The 24,630-nt window shown below is 35.7% G+C and overlaps 3 protein-coding genes and 4 pseudogenes across 7 annotated transcripts; 2 read left to right on the forward strand and 5 right to left on the reverse strand.

The window, feature by feature from the left end:
• Positions 1 to 55: 55 nt before the first annotated feature.
• Positions 56 to 2,101, reverse strand: LOC145238052 (dehydrogenase/reductase SDR family member 4-like). The gene has a single exon (XM_080101088.1). The coding sequence runs from the start codon at positions 2,068 to 2,070 to the stop codon at positions 1,318 to 1,320; it is 753 nt and encodes a 250-aa protein (XP_079957214.1). The 5' UTR covers positions 2,071 to 2,101; the 3' UTR covers positions 56 to 1,317.
• Positions 2,089 to 3,671, reverse strand: LOC145238053 (dehydrogenase/reductase SDR family member 4 pseudogene; annotated as a pseudogene).
• A 12-nt stretch (positions 3,672 to 3,683) lies between these two features.
• Positions 3,684 to 5,369, reverse strand: LOC145238051 (dehydrogenase/reductase SDR family member 4 pseudogene; annotated as a pseudogene).
• Positions 5,370 to 5,381: 12 nt separating this feature from the next.
• LOC145238048 (dehydrogenase/reductase SDR family member 4 pseudogene) lies at positions 5,382 to 7,139 on the reverse strand (annotated as a pseudogene). Its single transcript, XR_013862071.1, has one exon. The product of XR_013862071.1 is annotated as a dehydrogenase/reductase SDR family member 4 pseudogene (transcript).
• Positions 7,078 to 8,248, reverse strand: LOC145238049 (dehydrogenase/reductase SDR family member 4 pseudogene; annotated as a pseudogene). Its single transcript, XR_013862072.1, has one exon. The product of XR_013862072.1 is annotated as a dehydrogenase/reductase SDR family member 4 pseudogene (transcript).
• Positions 8,249 to 8,817: 569 nt separating this feature from the next.
• On the forward strand, positions 8,818 to 17,827 carry LOC145238543 (uncharacterized). 3 transcript variants are annotated; one of them, XM_080101748.1, is made up of 10 exons: positions 8,818 to 8,945; positions 9,232 to 9,327; positions 10,715 to 10,891; positions 11,110 to 12,251; positions 12,500 to 12,633; positions 12,796 to 12,880; positions 13,171 to 13,341; positions 13,676 to 13,839; positions 14,771 to 14,974; positions 15,618 to 17,827. In XM_080101748.1, exons 1-10 carry the CDS (start codon positions 8,934 to 8,936, stop codon positions 17,768 to 17,770), a joined length of 4,338 nt encoding a protein of 1,445 aa, XP_079957874.1. In that variant the 5' UTR covers positions 8,818 to 8,933; the 3' UTR covers positions 17,771 to 17,827. The 3 variants fall into 3 exon arrangements, with proteins under 3 accessions (XP_079957874.1, XP_079957872.1, XP_079957871.1); XM_080101745.1 differs by lacking the exon at positions 8,818 to 8,945 and adding an exon at positions 10,206 to 10,434 and having other exon boundaries at positions 9,261 to 9,327; XM_080101746.1 differs by lacking the exon at positions 9,232 to 9,327.
• A 2,372-nt stretch (positions 17,828 to 20,199) lies between these two features.
• LOC145238315 (CCR4-NOT transcription complex subunit 11-like) lies at positions 20,200 to 24,577 on the forward strand. Its single transcript, XM_080101447.1, has 8 exons — positions 20,200 to 20,430; positions 20,736 to 21,002; positions 21,389 to 21,605; positions 22,000 to 22,203; positions 22,604 to 22,733; positions 22,795 to 22,924; positions 23,647 to 23,754; positions 24,322 to 24,577. The coding sequence occupies exons 1-8, from the start codon at positions 20,311 to 20,313 to the stop codon at positions 24,508 to 24,510; spliced, it is 1,365 nt and encodes a 454-aa protein (XP_079957573.1). The 5' UTR covers positions 20,200 to 20,310; the 3' UTR covers positions 24,511 to 24,577.
• Positions 24,578 to 24,630: the final 53 nt, after the last annotated feature.

Below are 24,630 nucleotides of genomic sequence, written 5' to 3' on the forward strand. Positions count from 1 at the left end.
TTTGGTTTAGTCTAAGTCTTTTCTACTGTTCTAGCTCTGACATTCGGGAGATATAGCAAATTATGTTCATTTAATTAGACACAACAAGTTTGAAAATGTTTATTTCCCAGCTAAAATCAGTTAGCTTTCAAAGGACAGTTTATCCCAGTGGTTCTCAAACTTTTTTATTGTCGGGGCCAAATGGTATTTTTTAAGTAAGGAGCCGCAAAAAAACAAAACCCTTTAGAAAATCATTAAAGACTATTTCCTTGAAAGCTAAAATAGCAATCTTTGGTGGTTTTCTGAGGTCTGGTGCGAGCCGCAAAATAAGTAGTTGGGGAGCCGCAAGCGGCCCTGGGAGCTGCGTTTGAGAATCACTGGTCTATCCTAAAAGTTGCAGAATACAAACAAATTATTCTATTGCTTGTGACACACTGTAATGGGTAATAATTAAAAAAAAAAAAAACTGTAATATGATATTAAATGTCACTTTTGCTTACAAGAAAAATTTTAGCACTGTCTTGCATCTCCACATTTAGTCATCCAACATAAAAACTTGATTGTTATTTTCAATCTTTTTGCACAGTACTTGAAAATTCAGTGGCAATAATCATTGCATTAAGGAATTACATGGGAATTGCACAGTGGTAAATATTTATCAAATAAAATTAAAAACAACAAATACCAATATACAGTAAACGTCCGTTAATCCAATCTTTACACAAATTGATAAATAGTAAGACCAAATCTCATCGCTTAAATCAGATAAATTTGTCGGCCCAAACAAATCTGGATAAAATTAGCTTTTACTACCAGGCTATGTTTGCAAGATATACCATTATCCTGATGAAGGCGTCTTGTAGAGGTGGTCAAAAATGTCGATTGTTTGTTATAAAACTGCTGGATGAGTAATACTCGGTTATAACCAGGGTTACCATCGACTTGAAACCAAAAATAAGGACAACTGAAAAATTAAATTTTTATGAGAAACGAAACAAACGTTTTTGAACAAATCTTAGCATTTATACGAGCCATGACATAATATTAGCGAAATTTTGGTGAGAAACAATCTGTTCCAGCAACTTGTTGTTCGTAGAAAATACTAAGTGCATCTCACAACAGGACGGTTCACTTCTACTTGTAGCAGGGATTTGACTATAGTAATTGTTGAAAATAAGGACTACAATCAAAAATAAGGACATTTCTTAGAAATAAGGACAATGAATATTTCTAAGACATAGCCCTTCAAAATAAGGACAAATCTTAGAAATAAGGACGGTATGGCAACCCTGGTTATAACTCTGGATTAACGTAAGTTTACTGTACTTGGTTTTGTAACTAAAGTCGACTGTTTGCTCCACCGGCCACCACAACAGTTTCACCATTGATGTACGACGCCTCGTCAGAGCACAGAAAACTGACAATTCCAGCGCAATCAGCAGGTTCACCAATGCGTTTTACACCCACTCTCTCTGCTACTGCTTCATCTCCAGCCTGCAGTAAAGCTTTACTGAATTTGGTGCGAATGATCCCAGGTGCAATACAGTTGACTCTGATATTTGATTCAGCCAGTTCATTTACAAGTGCCTTTGTCAAACCAAGTAGAGCAGTTTTACTCATACTATAAATTCCCAAAGCTTCATTTGGGTTGTAGCCTCCAAATGATGATACAATCACAACAGAACCTTTTCCTTGTTTCATAATAAGGGGGACAGACTCTTGAATGAGCATGAAAGTTGCTTTGACGTTAATGTCCATTATCTTGTCATATGCAGGTTCTGGAGTCTGTAATACACTTCCAAAGTATGGATTAACGGCTGCATTTAATACTAATATATCCAGCCTTCCAAGTTTTTCCACAATCATATCCAATAACGCCATCCTGTTTTCTTTTTTAGCCACATGACAAACCATACCAGTAACAGACAGGTTTTCATCTTTTAGGCTTTTCACAGCTCTTTCAACATTTGCCTGCTTTCGACTGCTCACAACAACATGAGCACCATCTTGGGCCAGTTTTCTGGCAATAGCAAAGCCTATTCCCTCAGTGGAAGCGGTTACCAGTGCAACTAAGTTATCAAACCTACCCATTGTAACAATCTGGATCTGCAAAGCATAAAAGCTATTTTAAAACTAATTGAACTTTTTTTGTGTAAACCAGTAATGTAGAACCAAGATTATGATGTAAGAATGTAACCAGTGATGGGATTTAGCAGGTTCGCACCGGTTCTATAGAACTGTCTCACGAAATTTTATGAGATCAGTGAATCGGTTAGCATTACTGGTTACTGTCAATGAACCTGATGAGAATATGACTTTTGTGATAGAACCGACTGACAAAAAATTTAAATCCCATCACTGGATATAACAGTAAATATTATTGCACATAGGGGGTGCTAAAGTAAAACACAATTATATGAATTTTAAAAAATTTTTGATAACATTTATTTTAGCATCACAGAGTGGATTTTAAAATAGGATGACCAATTACAAATGCTAGAAATTTCAAAGTATTGCAACCATAGAGCTCAAAATACAGTATTAAAGCAGCTTTAAAATTGCAAATATATTTTGATTGAAGTATTGGCAGCATAGAGCATATGTACAGTGTTGAAAGCAGTTGAAAATTGCATACACATTTGAACTTAAAAGCATTGGCTGCATAGTGTGTGAATAACGAAAAATTGTAGTTTCAAAAATGGAGGAAATAATAAGATTTGAGGCAAAAAATACAATAATGAAAGCAGTTTTAAAATTACATATATGCTTGGACTGAAGCATTGCAACTGTTGGGTGTAAATAAAGACAGTTTAAAATTGCATGTATGTGTGCACTAAAATGTTAGAAATAGAACCATAACACATATATACAGTATTAAAAACAATTTTAAAAGTGCATATTAATCGGAACTTTGAAAAAAAAATTAGTATGTCATGTACCTAAAGTCGACTCATTGCTCCACCGGCCACCACCACAGTTTCACCATTAATGTACGACGCCTCGTCAGAACACAGAAAACTGACAATACCAGCACAATCAGCAGGTTCACCAACGTGTTTTGCACCGACTCTCTGCGCCACAGACTCATCCCCAGCCTGAAGTAAAGCTTTTGTGAACTTGGTGCGAATGATCCCAGGTGCAATACAATTTACTCTGATATTGCTGTCAGCCAGTTCGTTTACAAGTGCCTTTGTCAAACCAATTAGAGTCGTTTTACTGACACCATATATTTCTGAAGTTAGTGATAGATTGTACCCTACAATTGATGAAACAATCACAACAGAACCTTTTCCTTGTTTTCTCATAATTGGAGCAGACTCTTGAATAAACATAAAAGTTGATTTTACATTGACATCAAATATCTTGTCATACACAGATTCTGGAGTCAGTAGGATTTTCCCAGCATAAGGATTAACGGCTGCATTTAATACTAATATATCAAGCCTTCCAAGGTTTTTCACAATCATATCCAATAACGCCTTTCGGTCTTCTTTGTTAGCCACGTGACAAACCATACCAGTAACAGACAGGTTTTTATCTTTTAGGCTTTTCACTGCTCTATCAACATTTGGCTGCTTTCGGCTGCTCACAACAACATGAGCACCATCTTGGGCCAGTTTTCTGGCAATGGCAAAGCCTATTCCCTCAGTGGAACCTGTGACCAGTGCAACTAAATTATCGAACCTTCCCATTGTAATAATGCATCTGCAACAGGCAAAAATGCATGAACACTAAATAAACAGGCCACTATACAAACAGCTTTACAAGCTACTAGAAGTCAATTAATAACCACACAAAAAGCATGATACCAGATATTACATTAAATATCAATGACACACATAAAAGATGCTCAATTAAAAAAGCAAAAAATTGAAGAACTTGGGTAAAAATATTATCATTAAATTGCATACAGGTCGCTAATCTCATCTGCATCAGCAGTTACTTGTCACAAAAATAATCCAGATTATTCCACATTTCGGCTAATTGCAAAAACGTTTGAGATAATACATTCACAGAAGAGCTGTATGAGCATATTTAATATTCAGCATAGCGGGTGACTTAATTTGCAAAGTTTGGCATTAGGTGTTTATTCCAAGACAAATTACATCTTGTGGCAGTGAGTTATGCAATACAAAAACTTTTCACTCTGACACCCTGGTTCATGAATCACGACAGTGAAAATTCTTCTTTATGAGGATTTTAAACTGTGTATATAAAGTGAGGTACATGTGGTATACAGTAAATGATTGCAAATTTCGGGCACAGGTTCTGTACAAAAAGGGTTTTTAAACAGGTATATAAAGTGAAGTACATGTGTAATAGGGTAAGCAATTGCAATTGTAGAGTGCAAATTCTTCTTTACAAGAAGCTTTCTTTAACTGCATATCAAAAGAAAGTACATGTGTAACATCATTGCAACTATATTTACAATGATGTTGCTTGGTAAAATGCTGTTTCAAAATATTGCACAATAGAACCTTACGAAAATCACATTTAATGTGTTTAATAAATAAAGACCATTTGGTATTTCACCAATATTTATCCAATATAAGAGCTTATAAAGAGCACTTTTAACATTGCACAATAGAACTTTAGGTAAATCACACTTAATCTGTTTTGTTATATTTGCAAAAAAACTAAAGTCGACTTGGTGTTTCACCAGCCACAACCACAGTTTCACCATTAATGTACGATGCCTCGTCAGAGCACAGAAAAGCAACAATACCAGCACATTCATCAGGCTCACCAATGCGTCTTGCTCGGGCATTTTTGACCAAAGCTTTTTCTCCATTCTTGAAGTGGACTTTAGTGAATTTGGAGCGAATGATCCCAGGTGCAATACAATTTATTCTGATATTGCTGTCAGCTAGATCGTTTACCAGGGCCTTTGTCAAACCAATTAGAACCGTTTTACTGACACCATATATACTGGGTGTGTAATATAGGACATATCCTCCCATGGATGACACAATCACAACAGAACCTTTTCCTTGTTTCTTCATAAGTGGAGCAGACTCTTGAATAAACATGAAGGTTGATTTTACATTGACATCAAATATCTTGTCATACACAGATTTTAAAGTTTGCAAAATACTTCCAGCATGCGGATTAACAGCTGCATTTAATACTAAAATATCCAGCCTTCCAAGTTTTTGCACAATCATATCCAATAACGCCTTTCGGTCTTCTTTTTTAGCCACATGGCAAACCATACCAGTTACAGACAGGTTTTCATCTGTTAGGCTTTTCACAGCTCTATCCATATTTGCCTGCTTCCGGCTGCTCACAACAACATGAGCACCATCTTGGGCCAGTTTTCTGGCAATAGCAAAGCCAATTCCCTCAGTGGAAGCGGTAACCAGTGCAACTAAGTTATCAAACCTTCCCATTGTAACAATATATCTACAACAGGCAAAAATGCATGAACACTGAAGAAACTGGCCACTATACAAACAGCTTTACAAGCTACTAGAAGTTAATTAATAATCACACAAAAAGCATGATACCAGATATTCCTTTAAATATCAATGACACACATAAAAGGTGCTACATTCAAAAAGCAAAAAATGGAAGAATTTGGGTAAAAATATTATCATTAAATTGCATACAGGTCGCTAATCTCATCTGCATCAGCAGTTACTTGTTACAAAAATAATCCAGATTATTCCACATTTCGGTTAATTGCAAAAACGTTTGAGATAATACATTCACAGAAGAGCTGTATGAGCATATTTAATATTCAGCATAGCGGGTGACTTAATTTGCAAAGTTTGGCATAAGGTGTTCATTCCAAGACTAATTACATCTTGTGGCAGTGAGTTACGCAATACAAAAACTTTTCACTCTGACCCCCTTATTCATGAATCATGACAGTGCATATTCTTCTTTACATAAAAGATTTTAAACTGTGTATATAAAGTGAAGTACATGTATTATACGGTAAATGATTGCAAATTTCGGGCACAGGTTCTGTACAAAAAGGGTTTTTAAATAGGTATATAAAGTGAAGTACATGTGTAATAGGGTAAGCAATTGCAATTGTAGAGTGCAAATTCTTCTTTACAAGAAGCTTTCTTTAACTGCATATCAAAAGAAAGTACATGTGTAAAATCATTGCAACTATATTTACAATAATGTTGCTTGGTAAAATGCTGTTTCAAAATATTGCACAATAGAACCTTACGAAAATCACATTTAATGTGTTTTATAAACAAAGACCATTTGGTATTTCACCAATATTTATCCAATATAAGAGCTTATAAAGAGCACTTTTAACATTGCACAATAGAACTTTAGGTAAATCACATTTAATCTGTTTTGTTATATTTGCAAAAAAACTAAAGTCGACTTGGTGTTTCACCAGCCACAACCACAGTTTCACCATTATTGTACGATGCCTCGCCAGAGCACAGAAAAGCAACAATACCAGCACATTCATCAGGCTCACCAACGCGTCTTGCTCGAGCATTTTTGACCAAAGCTTTTTCTCCATTCTTAAAAAGATATTTACTAAACGTGGTACGAATGATCCCAGGTGCAATACAATTTATTCTGATATTGCTGTCAGCTAGATTGTTTACCAGGGCCTTTGTCATACCAAGTAGAGCAGTTTTACTAAAACCATATACACTCTGTGCATAATGTAGATCATACCCTCCCATAGATGATACAATCACAACAGAACCTTTTTCTTGTTTCCTCATAAGTGGGACCGACTCTTGAATGAACATAAAAGTTGATTTTACATTGACATCAAATATCTTGTCATAAACAGATTCTGGAGTCAGTAAGATTTTTCCTGTGTGCGGATTAGCAGCTGCATTTAATACTAATATATCCAGCCTTCTAAGTTTTTGCACGATCCTATCCAATAATGCCTTTCGGTCTTCTTTTTTAGCCACATGACAAACCATGCCAGTAACAGACAGGTTCTCATATTTTAGGCTTTTCACAGCTCTATCAACATTTGTCTGCTTCCGGCTGCTGACAACAACATGAGCACCATCTTGGGCCAATTTTCTGGCAATGGCAAAGCCTATTCCCTCAGTGGAACCTGTGACCAGTGCAACAAAGTTATCGAACCTGCCCATTGTAATATCTGCAATGCACAAAAAATATGTAATTACTGTATGAACTAATGGTTGCGCATACAAATACATTTAAGTAACTACAGGTTAATTGATAACCAAGTGAGGTCCATGTCACAAAATATAGCACTAAAATCAAAGTTGAACAGCATTCATATAATTTGAGTAACTTAACAACAAAAGTAGAAAAAATGCATGACATACATAAAGTACAAACAATAGTTAAATAAAGGATTGTATGTGTTTTCTCCAAACACCATGAAATTAAGAGGTTACAAAACTATGTTCCGTTCAATATTTTTTTAGGTATAACAAAAATTACAGCCTTGATGGCATGCCACCGCTGACCACAAAAGTTTCACCAGTAACATAAGTTGCTTCATCAGAACTTAAAAATGAAACAATACCACCACACTCATCTGCAGTGCCAACTCTTTTTAATGCAACTTGGCTCGTTATCGTCTTTGAGATGTCTGGATTTTTCCACAAGGCTTGGCTGAACTTAGTTTTGATTATGCCAGGTGCAATGCAGTTTATGCGAATGTTTTTTGCACCCAGTTCAGGACTTAATGCCTTGGTTAGTCCAACTAAAGCTGTTTTGCTTACAGAGTAAATGCCAAGCATTTCAAATGGAGCAAATGCCCCAATAGAAGATACAATTGTAATAGAAGCATTAGGACTTTTTTCCATTAACGGAACAGCATCCTGAATCCATTGAAAAGTTGATTTGACATTTGTGTCAAAAATTTTATCATATGCCTTTTCAGGTGTTTGCAGGGTTGTGCCAAAGTAAGGATTGACTCCAGCATTGGTCACTAGTATATCAATGGCTCCGAAATTTGACTGTGCCAAATCCAAAAGCGACTTTCTGTCCTCAGATTTTCCAACATGACATGGAATTCCAATTGCAGATATATTGTCACTTTTAAGTTTGGATAATGCTTCTGAAACTTTTTCTTCTTTACGGCTGCTAATCACTACATTAGCTCCATCCTTTCCAAGTTTATGGGCAATAGCAAATCCAATGCCCTCAGTGGACGCAGTAACAATTGCAGTTTTTCCTTGCAAATTCGCATATCTTCTCATGCAGGTGCTAAAATTTCGAATACCGCTAACAGAATTCATTTCTTTCTTTTCTTACTTTGAATAACTTAATCTGGAATCGTTGACCAGATTACAAGTTTAGACTTAAAAAATGGACACACATTAACTAGTATTTAAATTATAATGCATATTTACACAGATATCCATATAAACTCAATATAGATATTTTTGTGTAGATGATTAAAACTGCTTCTTTTAGGTAAAGGATAACCAAGTTTGCAACACAATGTTGCATTAAAACGTCAATTAAATCAAGTAATTTCATGATTATCATGCGTTCAGGAAGTTCCTGACAGGAACGGTTAATTATTGTCAACGTTTTTGCTGTTTGTACGACTTTTGCAAACAAACATGACTAACCAAAAATTTGCAACGCATGACTGCCCAAGGGTTGAACATTTTTGTCTAATCATAAATTACTTACTAGCTTTTTTGTCTCAAATATTTGTGTGCTCAGATAATTGCAATCATAACAATTTTCCTAATTCATTTTTTTCTAACTTACATCTTGCAACAAAAAATTCAAAAAATTCCATAAAAAGGAAAATTTCGCAACGGCGCGTAATGACACGGTTGAGTAATTGTGTACTTACAATGCGTATGCGTGGGACAAAACGTTGCTCTTGCGTTTTGTGTTGTTCACTTTTGTCTCAGTTAAGTCGGTTTTGTATCAGAGTTAATCAGCTTTTATGTCAACTACAATTTACTGTGAGCTGCAATTTGTACATTTTACTTGCATGTACACCAAGTTTTGGTTTGGTAATGGTTATTAATGTAAGTGTCGTACAGGAAAATCACAATTTCGTAGCGTTGTGTAGTTTAGGGCGATTTAAAAAAAAAACGTAATTCAACTTGTTGTTCTTTTCGTTTGTTATATAACAAAGCCGCTTGAAACTAGTAGTATACTATTATGGAACCTTGCGGTCTTTGGTTGAGCTGTTTGACTCTGTTAAGCTTTTGCAATGACTTGACATGTGCCATCTCTTGAAAAGCCTGTTTCATTTTTAAACTGTTCACTTTTGGAGATTTAAAGGCTCTGTCTTTTTTACTTGTTTTCTAGCATGACAACTGTAGCAATGTAAAACTTGACGACCCAAAATCACATTCTGATATCTTGTCAGCAAATGTTTGCACAAATGGGTCGCAAGATGGTGTGGTAAGTTGCTCTGTGGGTAATATATTAACTAGAATCATATATTATATCTTAAGTTTATGAGCAATTTGTCCTACACATGCCAATACTGTTGTTTTTGTGATAGTGTGTTAACAGATCCAATTATAGTGGGCTCTTAAAAGTGACCTTTTGTATTGCTAGGTTTTGTGGGTAGATTATAGATTCGTGTAGACGAAATTGATTTTTTATGCTGGTGATAAATATAGTCATAAAAATCCCAAAATGCTGTATTTCAGGGGGCTGCTATTGGCTTAAGGCAGTGGTTCCCAACCTTTTTTTGACGTGACCCAAATACTTCCCAAACTTTTGTTTTGTGGTCTTTCGCGACCCCTGGACATACATTCTTACTATTTTGGTTGTATTTCTATCTGTAAATCAGGAAAGTTTTTTAAAAATTACAACGCCAGTTTTGAAAATTAAATTATCAAACAAATAATAATCGTTTTATTGACCAAACATTTCCATTTAGCCCGAACCTGAGAGCTGGTTCAAAGCGATATCAGTCAGACAACGCTCAACAGTAAGCTAACACATACTTTGTGGCGTCAAAAACAGAATTTCCCTTTATCACATCATGTTGTCACAAAATTATTATTGGGCAACATATTAAAGTCTTGGGAAATAAACTAATAACGCTACGAAACAAAGTCAAATAGTAGATGTTTTTGTCATAAAAACAGGTGACCCAACAGAATTTTCAGGCGAAGCAACTTTGAGTCGCGACCCATAGGTTGGGAAACACTGGCTTAAGGCATAAACAGTTTTTTTAAAAAAGAATTTAACGCATACGTACCTATAAATATTTTGTAGTTTTGCTACAAATTCACGGGTGCTGTGAATATATTTGCTGTATATTGCAGTGAAACTGAGCATTGAAAAGACTCAACTGAAAATTCCTCCCATGAAAAGGGAACTTGGGTTTCTAAAAATCACGCAATAGTACAGTATAACGTGTTGTCAAGTCGGTTGTTTGAGTTACCAATGCCTGACGATGTCACTTGTCAAGTCAGTTCAGCTGAAGAGTCGTTCAGCATTGAAACTTTAAGCATTGCTGATATCATGTTGCATGAGATGGTTTCAATTGGTCTGGTAAGAATTACACACATGATTTTCAATTTTTGCACACATGGAAAAACAGTAGGCATTGCTGCAACGTGCGATGTCTATCTGTGTCATGTTTGTTTTTGAAGACCTGACCTTAGATATAAAAGACAAGTCAGTGGCTATCTACTACAATTATTATATCTTATGTAATGATTTACTTAAAACATTTTCTTTATTGGCACATTATTGGAACTTCCATTAGGGATTAAAACAACGTATATAATGCCTTACACTTTGGTTGATGCATTTTTTTGTTTTGTTACAGGCCACGTCTGGCTTTGCCACTGGTACAGAAACCGGCAGCGAGACGGTTGATATTCCAGAATACGAGGAAAACATGCAAAAATTGTGTCGCAACTGTAGCAGAAAGCTTTACCCAGTTCAGCTGCAACTGTGTCAAATCAATTTTGAAGAAGCAATCTTTCTCTGCGTCCAAGAGGATGTAAGTAGCTAAGTTTGAATTTTGACTTAAAATGGCCCAAAATATTCAAGAAATTTACCAAACATATTGAGACACCAGTCCTCTTTAATGAAGGTCTTTAAAGAATGTTTTTTTTTCATTTTCTTGAATACTGTGCAAATGAAATTTGTGTGTATACTTCTCAAAAAACAATTCAAAGGCAAATTACCCACCCTAATTGAAGAACTTTTTGTTTGCAGTGCCAGTTTCCACTTCTAGAGCCAGATGTAGCTGACTTCATTGTCAAGCGTAACATCGCCCAGCTGGCACAAGTTCTTCGCAAACGAGGACAGCTAAAACCTCAGCCAAATGCATCTCCAGACAGAAATTCTAAAGCCAAGTCGCCAACCCAAGCACCATTTGTATCTCCACAATCTGCACTCGAAATGTTAAACTTATTTCCAGACGACATTCTCTATGACAGTTTGTTTTCCACTGATGAGTCGTCACAAGATGAAGCAATGCCTATAGTTGATACTTCCACTACTTTTAAAACTGCTCGTATTGCTCAAGAGGAATCTTTCGGGTCTGATCAGAGCGTATGTTTAGACACAAATACAGCCGCTCCAATTAGTTTAATGGAATGTCAAGAAACTGTGGAATCTGAGAACTTTATAGATGGCCTTCTACAGAGCCTGCCAAGTAAAATTGATTCCATGGAAAGTTCTGAAACTGTTGATTCTAATGTAAGCAACATTTTAGCTTCAAAATGCGACGTTGCAAATCAAGAAGTTGAAACGGCAGTAGGACCTAACACCGCAGAAACTGAAATGACGAGCAAGAAAACCACCACAAAAAGCAGTTTATCAGATTCAAAAGCTTGTAACCTACTACTTACAACCCATATAAGTAATACAGCTTGTGGTGCAGTGAAATTGGATACACCATCTGAAAAAGAAACACCTGTGGAGAAAACGATTACAAAAACAATAAATAATGATAAAGAAGGTACTTCAGAGCAGGTATTTTCTGACACTGCTGCTATAGCTTGTACAGAAACTACCAATGACAAAAGTTTGAATGATGCAGAAGAAATAAACAATACGCCATCATCTTCTCAAGATATCCAAATAGAGGTTTTGTCATCTCCTACATCACCTATCGTGGATGTGGACCCCAGCATTTATGAGGATGAAAAAAATGACCCTTCTATGTATTTGAAAGAAGTACCAGCCAATCCCGTTGGTCCCCCTCCAAGACATCAGGTGTTGGTGCAATGGAAAAATAACCAAAATTCATGTTGGCTGGATGTGCTACTACACTGCTTTGTTAGCACCCCTACCGTTCGGCTTGCATTGAATTCTCTGGCGTCAAACGAAAGTGATAATAAGATGCTCCTAAGGTATGTCGGGGAAAACCACTAATTACAATCACCTTTGGTCATTTTTTACAAGCTTTAAATTGCATGGGAAGAAATGTTCAGTCCCAAGATAACATAGTTTTTTTTTGGAATTATAAATATATTTACACATGAGGTGAACTTTTGTAACCTTTTTTCATATGCTGCGAGTTAAATGCTTGTTCACTTTTGTACTTCAAAATCAAGTTAAACCTAACATTTTTTTTGATTTGAGTTAATGTCTTTTTCAGGTTGTGCAATTTGTATGACTCATGTCAGGAAGATTTAAAAAATGGATTAGCCCTTACAGAAGTTCAAAACAGGATGGAATCAGCACAGAATGGCTTTTTATCATTCCTTATTTCAAGATTTCAGTTGCAACCTGGTGAGTGTAATAAAAATTAAAAAAAAATTCATAAAATTTTTTTTAAAAAGCAATAAATCCATACATTTTAGCAAAAATCAAAATCAAAGAGTTGTAAATAAAAAAAAGATATATATATCATAGAAATTATAAAATTGCAAAAATAAAATGAAGTATTTTTAGGTGCTCATGAGGGAGCTGCGGAAATGTTTCGGAATATAATGAAGATTAACAAATCACTCTCTCCATTCTTTTCTGTTACTTTAAGGTGAAAAAATAACACATTGACCTGGTGATACCAGTACTAGAGGAAAATGGCCACTGTCCTGAGTTTGTAAAGTAAAAATTTTAAAGTGTTTCGCCTCTTATACAGCCGAATATGTTTTATTTATTAATCTTACACAGATATAACAATGAAAGCTAGCCGAAGCAAACATGTTTATTTTATTCATTTCTGATTTACAAATGAACTCCAGAACAGAGATAGACTTTAAGACAACAAAGAACTTTTTTCATGTTAAGCGAATAACTTTTAACTAAACATTTTTGCCTTTACAGATGGGAATTTGAATGTGACTCCTGTGAACACAAAGAAATTCGCCGGGTCACCACAGAACTTGTTTCATTTCTGTCACCTACACAAAGTTTTCATCCTTTAAATGCGACATCATTGCGTTCATGTTCATCTTGTTCAGCTAAAGATCAATCGATGACCATGGTTATGGAAAAGTAGGTTACGGTTTTGATAACTTCATATTGGCCTTATTTCTTGGCCTGTTGTAATTGTGTCAGAACTACTAACACTATTGTTTTTTATTGTGGGGTTCATGTAAAAATGACCATTTGTGGGGTTTATGGTCTTTAAATGATCATGCTTTAAACTACTGATGTAAAACTTTCTAAATGAGTTTTACGACTGTTGCAAGGTAATAAAGTACACAAAAGCATTACTTTTTTTTATTTTAAGATGTTTTGGTGGTTATTTTTGACACACAAAACAGTAAAATTTGTTCTTAAATGAACCAATTATCGAAGGCAAACTACCAACCTTACATTTTTTCAGAGTTCCAGCTTGCTTGATGATGCATTTTCAGCATGGTTTGACGCACAACAGATTTAGTACAATGGATTTTGGTTTGCATGGACACTTGTTTGCTGTATGTGCTGTTGTTCAATACATCACAGATACATTCAACCACTTCATTGTGTGGATACGAGACTGCAAAGGTTGGTTTCACTTTATTGCATTTCACATTAAGTAGAAAAATGTAGTTAGCCAAGTATTGATACTTTTACATACTATGCTGTGAGCAAGTATACTAAACAGTCATCATAATATGCCAGGACCATTGTAGGCATGATACTGAATCAGCCGGTCACCCAAGTATTCACATATGGCAAGATGTAGGCTAGAAAAATTTTACCTTGCTGTTTGATTCAAAGCCATGAAAGGAGTCTTTACAGAATCAGTCAATAAATTTACATGGAATATATATATTTCACCTCACTGGCATCTATAGTTATTACAAAATACTAGTGATGGGACGATACCAGGTTTTGAAGCGAGTACCGATACCGAGTACGAGTACCACATGTATATACCTTCGATACCGAGTACCGAGTACGATTACCGAGTACTTAAGTGTAGTGTTGTACTTAGTTGTATATCACTGGCTAATTTTTTTGCCGTGGTCGGGGTGCAGGCGTGCACACACACATGCCGAAAAATGTAATCTCCACATGATAGCGAAAATGATATACGTAACCTGGCGGAACCTTTTTCCTGATTTTGTGCTGTCCGAAGCAAATATAGGCCAAAAGTTGCCCGTATTCTTATGGTGTAAATCGGCCTTCGGTACTCGCACGTTGGTACCGAAAACTGAGACAAAATATTTCGATACCGAGTACGAGTATCGATACCACTGAAATCGTTCGATACCATCGATACCGATTACCGAGTACCCGTCCCATCACTACAAAATACTGTGTGTATCAGCATTGTTCTATTAAGTTGTATGTGACTGAGTTCATAAAAGATTTGTTCAATTATGCTGCAAATTGTACACATATATTGCATATATTTGGATCAAAAGTAAAATACATCTTTGTTAAGTACCATTGAAAAACATCCAATCCTTATTCAATCTTTGTTTTGCAGCCAATAAATGGATGTGTTGTGACGATCTGGAAACATCAAAGTGTTGTTGGCAGAAAAAGCCTCCTAAAATACATCCCAAGCAAATCCACATGATTATGTGGGAGAAGCAGGGAATTTTACCCTCTTTCTTCTCAGTAAGTCCTCCACCAGAGGGAGCACTACAACATTTGAAGCCCGTCGATAATTTGGAAGCAGCATTATCAGGTGGAAATACATATATCATAGGCACTAACAGGAGGTTTAAGTGGTGCAACAATATGTAGTATTTATGGGCTGCCTTCTAACACATGTTTGTTAGTTATACAAAGTTTGACCCCGTATGACCCAGCCGTTCACCCACAGGCCATGAAAATGTGAAATTTGCAAAACTGCTGTACTTACTAATGGACATGTTTCAGTAGTATCATACTTTGTTGGTTGCTGCTGCATTGTGTTTTTAATCATTTTGACTTTTAGTTTAATTCACCCGGTGATCTCTAAAAATTCGTTTTTAGCTTTGCCAGTCTTTAAGGTCAGAAATATATGTGCTGAAATTTTAAATGCCTGTTTGTAGCGTGTTCCTTGTAAGTTGTTTATAATTGTAGCTCAATCAGCCCAGTTGTTACTATAACAGCTCCAAATAGGATATATAAAATGTATCTAATATGGCAAATATGTTGGAAAGGACAATTTCTAGTTGCACTTAGTAAAGTGCACTTAGCGAGTAAATACAACTTGCTTCCAAATATACCAACTTTTGTTAGTAAAATGTCCTAAAACAAAAATCTTTATTGTTATGTTTAAATCTTGACCTTTATATTTATCCATTGTAGCATTGTAGTATAAATTTCTTTGCGGTCTAATACAGATGATGAAATCATTTCTGATGTTGGAGAAATGGAAACGATCGATCTCGAAGAAATAGAAGAAAAACCTCATAATACCCCAAACCCCAGTGTTTCCAAAAAGACTTTGCAACTGCCACTTGAAAAACCATCCAACACTCCAGAACATATTTTGGAGCAAATTCCAATCGAAGTATCAAGTTTATCACCAGTTGATGATGGCATTTCGAACATTGTTTTAAGTGACTCCGACACATCTGACGATTTTACGGTGCTTCATAAAAAGCAAACCTCTAAATTAGTCTTCAGTCCAACATCCAGCGATGCCAGTTGTCCGCAACTAATGTCACCGAAACCTTGTGAAAGTGATGTAAATGATAAAAGTGATTCACCAGACACTAAAACTACTTCAAGTGAATTTAAAGACAAAATGGTAAACACTACAAAGCTCTGTGAATTAGATGATTTGTCCCCGAGGTCCTACACTGCTGCAGTAAAAGAAAGGGTTTCGACAAAGAGGCCTCAAATTGTACTGGAAGATGTTGTAAAGGCTGGAACGTATCAGAAATCTGAATGCTCCTCATCCAAGCGAAGACGCAGCTCTTTATCTTGCGATGAACCAATGATAGAAGAACAGTGCAGCAAAACAGTACTCAATGCTTGTGAAGAAACTAATGTTGACAAACGAAATGTGCAATCGGATAATATTGGAGATGATTTAAAATCGCAACCTGTTGGATTGTCTGGTATTTGCCACTTAAATGCAGTTAAAAAGCCTCAAAATATTACCCCATCAGAGAATATTGACAATGAAAGCAACAAAGATGTTTCAAATACCAAACACTATCTTCGAAAAAAGAAAAGTAGCCCTTTGTGTACAAATTCAGATGCTAGTTTAAATCCCATTACTGAACTGCATTCAGATTCCTGTCGTGAAATTGTCAATGTAGAAAAGAATGCCTTAAAAGAGGATTGTAAAACCAATGGAACCCAAAACCCAATACAGCTTACTGACAATGTTAAACATGTTTCCTATAAAAAGAGAGCTGTGAAGCAAAAAGGAAAATATACTAGTCCACAGTTGAAATCGGACTCTGTTTTAGTTGAAGATGATGATGTAATTCCTTCTTTAGTCCAAAAGCCGAAAAAGAAAAGAAGAACAAAATCAAGACTATCGTCCAGATCAAGTGACTCAGAAGAGAGCATGAAACATACAGACGACGTCCCTAAAAGTCCAGACGCAGATTCAAAAGCTTCTGAACCTGTACCAGAAATGAGCGCGGTACAAAAAGTTGAATGTACCATCGACCAGCCTGCACTACTGGAATCAAAATTAGAATCTGTGCAAGAACAGTCGCCACTTCGGCCAAAACACCATTTACCTATGAACTCTACAACCAGTGGAGTAGGGGGGTTAGCTGTGATTAAAACCTCACCCTCTATATTCCCATCTCAGCCCACGTTCATATATAGGCCTTCAATTTCACCAGTGTCTCCGACTTCTTCACAGGGCAAGGAATCCATTATACCGAGTACCACAGACACAATTACGTCTTTTCGTAAATTGCCAAAAACTAAAACACGCGAAAAATCCAAGCTCCTGGGTCCAGGTAGCATGTTTGAGTCGTACACTCCGAAGCGTTTTCGTTTAGTTGGTTACGAGAAGAAAAATCTGAAAACATGGCAAGCAGGTGCCTCTAGCCAGACTCCGTATAAAGCTAACAAGACTAACTTACAAGGAAACCGCCAAGCGTCTTTTGAGTCTTCAGACAAATCATCCGAAGTTTCTGACTTAACTGATGTACCAGATATGGAGCGGTCAAGCACCGAAGGCAGTGTCCTAACAACGTCAACACGTACAAGTCGAAACCTTTCCCATACAAAATCCAACGCCTCCCAGCGAACCACTCCGGTTACTGATCCGTATTCCCTTAGCCCTTCTTCGTTACTTCAAACCCCATTTGACGACTACGCCAGCCTTCAGGACTCCACCTCGGCTACAAGTTACTCGTCTTTGGGTACCGAGACGCAAGACCCAGCTGCATTTGATGATTTTCTCAGCGGTATCATGAATGGCGATGACCTGTCCTCTCTGGCGCACTCTAGCGGTAGCAGCACCACAGTTCCAGGCGATACTGAAGGGGAACTAGATTTCTTTTCCATGCTTGACATGTAAATCGACCGCATACTTTTTTTTCTGTATTTTCCACCAATAAAAGTTCGTGCATAATGATACTTAGTCTTGTTGAAGTTGTACGTTTAAATAATTACACTTGGGTTTGTTTCAAACAACGTTGCCAAAATGGGTGGATGGTTAGGGCAACCGCATTATGCTCGCAAAGTTGCCGGTTCCAATCACGCCTCAACCACTTGTGGTTCATCACTAAAAAGGGGACACACTGTCAATAAAGACTATTAACAGCTAAGTTTTGGGTCAATTAATATAATTTAGACTGATTAAAGTTAAACATTAATCAACATTTCTCACAAGCATGTTTAAATTGTCACAAAGTGTTTAAAATGCAATTTCTAAAATATTTTGACTGTTTTAAGGGCCGAATAGTTTGATATATTTAGTAAAAACAGAGAATTCATGACAGGGACTTTGGGTATTTTTTATTCTCCCTGTAGCATGACTTAATTTTCTTCATAAGAAAGCATAACCCCCAAAAAAGAGAACGTATGGTAGTCTTGGCATTGTTCCAACCCAGGGCAACCAGTTGAGTTTGACTAAATACACTAAGTTGAAAACAAACAAACATAACGCTGTCTATGTCTAACATTTCACAATCAGACGGGCCATAAAACAACCGAAAAACGTAACTTTTTGGATGCCACATTGATTTGATCTGTGTAGATTTCGAAGACACTACTTAAAAATAACATTGTCATGTATTAAAGTTGCATCATAATTAAAATACATTCCACGCTGCCAAGTTTGGTCTGTTCTGCCATTCATGAGTCAAGGCATTTCACATATGACACAAAGACACGCAAGTGCGTAGGTAATTGTGCTAGAGTAACCTTTTAAACACACCCTCTGTGTACTTTTCACATATAACCTGAATGACCAATGCTTATTGCCGTCAAACGATTTTATTCGACCGAATATATAGTCGTTTGTTGAATTTACTAAAAATATGACACGAAGGCTAAAGCTAAGGCCTTCAGAAATGCGCTTTACGCACGATAGTATTTCAGCAAAGTTTCAGAACGGCAAGGATGTCAATCAAATGATAGACGACATAGCAGCAAGGCGAGCGACCATTCGGGGTGAATTCGAAAACATGCAAGTGGTCAGACATAAGGGGATGTACTTCAGTTTGGACAACAGGAGACTCTACGTGTTCCGAGTGTTGGAAAAAATTGGCCGAATTCGTAGGATCGAAGTCGATTTAATCGAAATTGAATCAAAAAACTTTACAACTAAAAATAACGGAACGTCTGTTAAAATGAACGACGGTGTTACCAGGGAACACACTTTTGATGATTTGTCAACAATGAGTGATGGATGGTAAGTACCTTAAGTTTCTTAGCATTTTATTAGGGCTGCTCCCAAGTACTAATAGTGGAAAAAAGTTGATTTATAAATCGCGAAAACGAATTGATATTTACCCTCTGATGAACAGTAAAAAACTGAACGTTGTACCTACCACTGTGTTGTTTTAAAATAACATAGCTTACAAAATGTTATGTATTCTGGCCTTCACTTAATATTATTATTTTTTCTTTTTAGGATAAGAGTGTGAATGTATGTTCTGGCATGAAAAGGACAAAACGTCATCTGAATCCTGCTTACACATATTTATCATTTATATTTTATTGTTTGTTTTATACTTTTAAGGATTTGATGGTGTTTTTTGTATGTGAGGTAGACGCTGCAATTTAACTAAAGTAAAACATAAAAATGTGATGTTTTTTATTCGTTTTCTTTTGGAAATGTTATTTTTCCGAAGGCGTTTTTTACTTATGATATCTTCTTGCCGCATTTAAATTAAAATCGTGTAACATCATTTTGTGGTGATTTTGATTGCAGCAATAGCGATTGGTGAATTATTATGTGGGCGTTACGAGTCATCCACCATATCACACACATGGCTATTTAATGGCTTGATCCGACACAAAATGACGAGTAGTGACGTACCTCAAGAATTGCATATTGTAGTTTCAGGCTGTGCAACAAACGTGGGCAAACTTTTGTTGACATATCTGTGTGACTGGTTGAAACGCATTAGAGACGTTTTGCAAGCAGACGAGTTTTGTAAGGGATATGGAAAATCCAAGCATAAAGAACCGAATAAAAGAGCTTAAAAAAATGGTTCAGTCGGGTGCATTCAGTTTAGGGTGATATTGCAAGTTAAAATATTACACAGAACTTATGTTTAACCTAGGTATGTGCTCTTGTGAGCTGTAAAAATGTAGCTGTACAGTATGACAAAAGTCCTTCCTCATACTCAAGAAATGGGTTTATCATTGAGTTTATTATCCCATTAATGCTCATGTTGAGTTTGTTTCTAATTTTTTCTTGCTCAAAATAAAAACAAAAATAAATGTTTGTTAAATTTACGTATTGTCGTACATATACATTGCGGTTGCGCTCTTTATACAATCCAATGAGCGGTAAACAAAGTGCGCCTTTCCAATAACTTTGGACTTTTGGAGCAAGGAATTCATTTAAATTTGTGTGCGTATGTAAAAAACGGGTTGTGTTTAAAAATGTCGCTGTCGCTAAAAGAACTTAGCAATTTGCTCGGATTTCTTCAAGAGGAAGAAATTGTTAATCAACAATTTGATTCATTTTCATCAGCTTTGCAGAAATCAGGCTTCAACAAACAGGTTTGTTTTATAGCGATGTTTTATTTAAAATTTACGTTTTTGAACTCGTTTAGTCACAAGTTTGTGGAAACTTTGGGGGTTTTATGTTGTATAAAAAGTAAAAGAAGAATGAAAAAAAAAATCATAATCATTAGGATTTAGTAATATGTAGAAGTAGCACATTTTATTTTGAGTTACAAATAACTGTTTATTAGTTATAATACAACCATACATAAATAGACAGAAAGATTATTAAAGTCAAATACATAATTGGAGTATATATATTATTTTTTTAAAAACATCAAAATGCCTTGTTGATCTTTTAGGACCATTTTCGTGTTGGATGTGCTGTTGTGATTCTTCTGCAACATAATGATCTGTGGCCTGGACAGCATCAAAGACTAGCTGCAGTTTATCTTCTCTACGATATGTATCGTTCTGAGCCCGTCGCTGCAAATCCATTTTCCTCCGTATTCATTCATCTACTTCAGCCTTCAACAGAAGAAAAAGTGACATCTAGTAATCTTACCTATCCTGCCACGTTTGGCAAAATTCTGTCTCTATCAACACCAGAAAAAGCCTTCTTATCACAGGTTTGTTACTGCACATATTAGTTTGTTAAGCACATGGAAAATAGACATAAAGTACTGCCAGTTTCTGTTTATTACATGTGCTATACCCGGTATAATTGTTCTTGCACACCTACTTTGAAGTTATGCACACCCGCGCACAAGACATAGTGCACTGCATGCTCAAGATCTAATTGGGAACCTCCATATTCTGCAGACTTATGTGTTACAAGCCTTTGAAAAAAAATATTTTTAATGAGGTAGTATTACATAAAATTTACTCTTTTCAAAGGTAACAAGGATGTCTATGTGATAAAACTTGTTTATATTTGTGCATATTTGCATAAAGATACATTACTTCAAAATTTTTGCAACATACCTTACCCGTATTAATACATTAGTTTTTGTAGTTAATTGCGTCACCTTCGAAAGATTTGCTCAAAAAGACCCCTCACATGGTTCTATCATCGAAAACTTCTGAAGCTAATGTGCAAGCTTACGATGTGAGTGGATTGCAACTTTCAATGGTGGAAAAGCAGTCACAACTTGCAGCAATAAACAAAGCAGGAATTTCATGTGTGATTCCGTACCCGGATATTCATGACCCTGTTGGCAATGGGACAGAAAGTAAGTCTAAATGCTGATTTTTGACACAATTATTACAACAAAAGTGTCTTTTATACATAGTCTATTTAAATGGAACACTATACACAGACTTGTTCTGAAGTTTATGACATAATATATTGACCTAAGAAGATATTAAAAGCAACATGTTTTTTTGTGCAGATTTTTAGCAATTGCACATACCATCATCAGTGATGTCATATGTTTTATTCCTTATTATACTTTTGTTTGTTTTGATATGTATTTTTGTACCATTTACCCATTATCTGTTATTATTTCGTGGCATTTGAATACAGTCATCGTACCTAAAAATGCATTTAAACATGCTTTAATTGTCTGAGAAAACAATATCGAATTTTGTTGACTAACAGTGATACCATTGTTTTAATTCTCTCAGATAGTGGAAAACCAAATGTAAAATTAATGGAAAGTCTACTTACTGGTAACAATGCTCCAACGATGCGAAACTTGCGGCCAGAATTCATTCGACCAGCCCCACCTCTACACCCATGCACTGATGAACTTTTGTGGATGAACCCAACAGATAATGCAAGACACACCTTTGCTTGGGACACTAGTATGGCTGAGAACACAAACACAGGTCAGTACTTGTTTACAGGTTTTCTGTTGTGAAAAGTTAATTTAAAAATTATTTTACCCTCTTAGTTACTTTTTGTTGTGGTGCTAACTATGGTTGTGTATGCATATACATGTATATTACATGCACCTGTTTATAACCTTTCACAAGTTTTCCCCTTTAAATATTTTGTTGTGGTGTAAACCATGTTTTATGTGTTTTTCTTTTCTTTGTTTTGCTATGTAACACCTTTTTATTTTAAATTTTTAGTGAAGTGCTTCAAACATATTGATTATGTGCTCTTTAGATTTGGTATTCCAGATCTATTTGTATAGCGTTACTTATATATTCATTTGATAGAAGTTTTTTACCAGTTTTTGGTCTCCAGTCAAAACATTTATTGACTTTTACCTTTACATGTTAGGTGTGGAAGTAAAACGACTAATGGCAAAAGCATTTAAAACCACACTGACAGTCCCACAACAGCAACAACTGCTTGATGAACTGAACAATGATCAAAAACTTATCTATCATGTTGGGTTAACTCCCACTAAGTACAAACATGGCTGTTGTTATATTCAATTTCCGTGGTGCTAAGATGTGTTTGTTTTTCAGGCTGCCTGATTTAGTTGAAAACAATCCACTTGTTGCTATTGAGGCACTTTTAATGTTGATGCAATCGAGTCAAATTACTGAATATTTTACTGTGCTTGTTAATATGGATATGTCATTGCATTCAATGGAGGTAAGATGGATGTAGATCTTTAAGTTGTTAAAAACTTTTTAAACCCAAATTAAAGTTAACGATCAAATCACTTGAAATAAATGTTTAAAAATCATAAATAACCATCCTTTGGGCCAAAAGGGCCTGGAAAATACCTTTGAACTAAGTTAAGGATGAAAAATTACAATAAACAAGTGTTTCTGAAATTTTAGGTTGTTAATTGTTTAACCCAGTGGTTCTCAAACTCGGTTTTCGGGGCTGCATGCGGCACCCAACTACTTATTTTGCGGCTCGCACCAGACCTCATAAAACCACCAAACATTGCTATTTTAGCTTTCAAAGTCATCTTCTTTAGTGATTTTATCAAGGTTTCGTTTTTTTGCGGCTCCCTGCACACTTAAAAAATACCATTTGGCTCCGACAATAAAAAAGTTTGAGAACCACTGGTTTAACCACTGCAGTTGAATTACCAACCAAATTTATCCATTTTTTAAACCTAGTATATATATGTTTTGTAACAACAATAGTTTTTTTAAACAAATTTGTTGTAATGCTAAACGTTTTTTAAGAACTTTTTTCTGACGTTTCTCCCACCAGAATGTAGGGCTTCTTCGGAGCAATGAAGTGAAATAGTTGTAAGCATAAAGAAAAACGGTTGAAACGTCAGCAAAATTACAAATTATACCTTTGAACCAATTTAAGGATGAAAGATTACAGTAAACAAGTGTTTCTTTCATTTTTAGGTTGTAAATCGTTTAACAACTGCAGTTGAATTACCAACCGAATTTATCCATTTGTATATTTCCAATTGTATTTCAACTTGTGAGACAATCAAGGACAAGTATATGCAGGTAAAAAGATACATTTTAACCCTTGTTTTTTATGACAAAACTTTATTAAATTTAATTTTCAGCTTGGGTTTACAATCTACAGATATAAATTTTTTTGATGTTATTTACCATTGTCATTGTTAGGTGATTTTGAAATAATCAGGAAATCAACCTAAATATTCTTTACAATTGCCAGTAGAGCTCTATAAAGTTGGTATCATGCCTGGCAGCAACAGCTTATATATGAAATATTCTTTATAACTTTAGTTTTTTTTAAAAAAAACAGGACAGTTAAATTTAACCCCAATTTTTTGAGCTAATTATTGCATTTTACCAGAATATGCAATAAACTGAATTATTTTCCGAATATGGTGTTCAGTTGAAAAGTAGTATGCAATAAAATGGAATTTGCTTTTAATCGAATTGTGATTAACCAGAATCGCCTTTACTCCAGTTTGTACAACCACTGCCTTATATTTATTTTTACCTAGTACCATAACTTAGTACTGTACCTCTAATTACATTGTGTGTCCATTGGTAATGCTAGTTCTAGTTTCCTAAACTTGCAACGTGTATAAATTGTTACAGAATCGCCTTGTTCGTCTGGTTTGCGTATTCCTGCAGTCTCTCATTCGAAACAACATCATCAACGTTAAAGAATTGTTTATCGAAGTCCAGGCTTTCTGTATTGAATTCAGTCGTATTCGTGAGGCTGCTGGGTTGTTTCGTTTGCTAAAACAACTGGACAGTGGCGAGGGAGAGGCCAGCAGACGATGAAAAAGCTTCTTTCTGTTCCTAAACTTCATGTTTATCAAATAAAACCGCGGTCGTTTGTTGTCTTAAATTCTACTTAACTCTAGTTTGGTTGTGGCTCGAGTGTTGTGTACTGAGGGTAAG

The sequence above is a fragment of the Phallusia mammillata genome, chromosome 7 (genome assembly GCF_965637545.1).
Source record: "Phallusia mammillata chromosome 7, kaPhaMamm4.hap1.1, whole genome shotgun sequence".
NCBI classification, from domain to species: domain Eukaryota; kingdom Metazoa; phylum Chordata; class Ascidiacea; order Phlebobranchia; family Ascidiidae; genus Phallusia; species Phallusia mammillata.

Coding starts and splice junctions, on each gene's coding strand:
- LOC145238315 (XM_080101447.1), top strand. CDS start 20,311: ATGTCGCTGTCGCTAAAAGAACTTAGCAATTTGCTCGGATTTCTTCAA. Junction 21,003..21,388: donor AAAAAGCCTTCTTATCACAG/GTTTGTTACTGC, acceptor TAGTTTTTGTAG/TTAATTGCGTCACCTTCGAA. Junction 22,204..22,603: donor GGCTGAGAACACAAACACAG/GTCAGTACTTGT, acceptor TTTACATGTTAG/GTGTGGAAGTAAAACGACTA.
- LOC145238543 (XM_080101748.1), top strand. Junction 10,892..11,109: donor TTCTCTGCGTCCAAGAGGAT/GTAAGTAGCTAA, acceptor TTTTGTTTGCAG/TGCCAGTTTCCACTTCTAGA. Junction 12,881..13,170: donor TTCTTTTCTGTTACTTTAAG/GTGAAAAAATAA, acceptor TTGCCTTTACAG/ATGGGAATTTGAATGTGACT.
- LOC145238052 (XM_080101088.1), bottom strand. CDS start 2,070: ATGGGTAGGTTTGATAACTTAGTTGCACTGGTAACCGCTTCCACTGAG.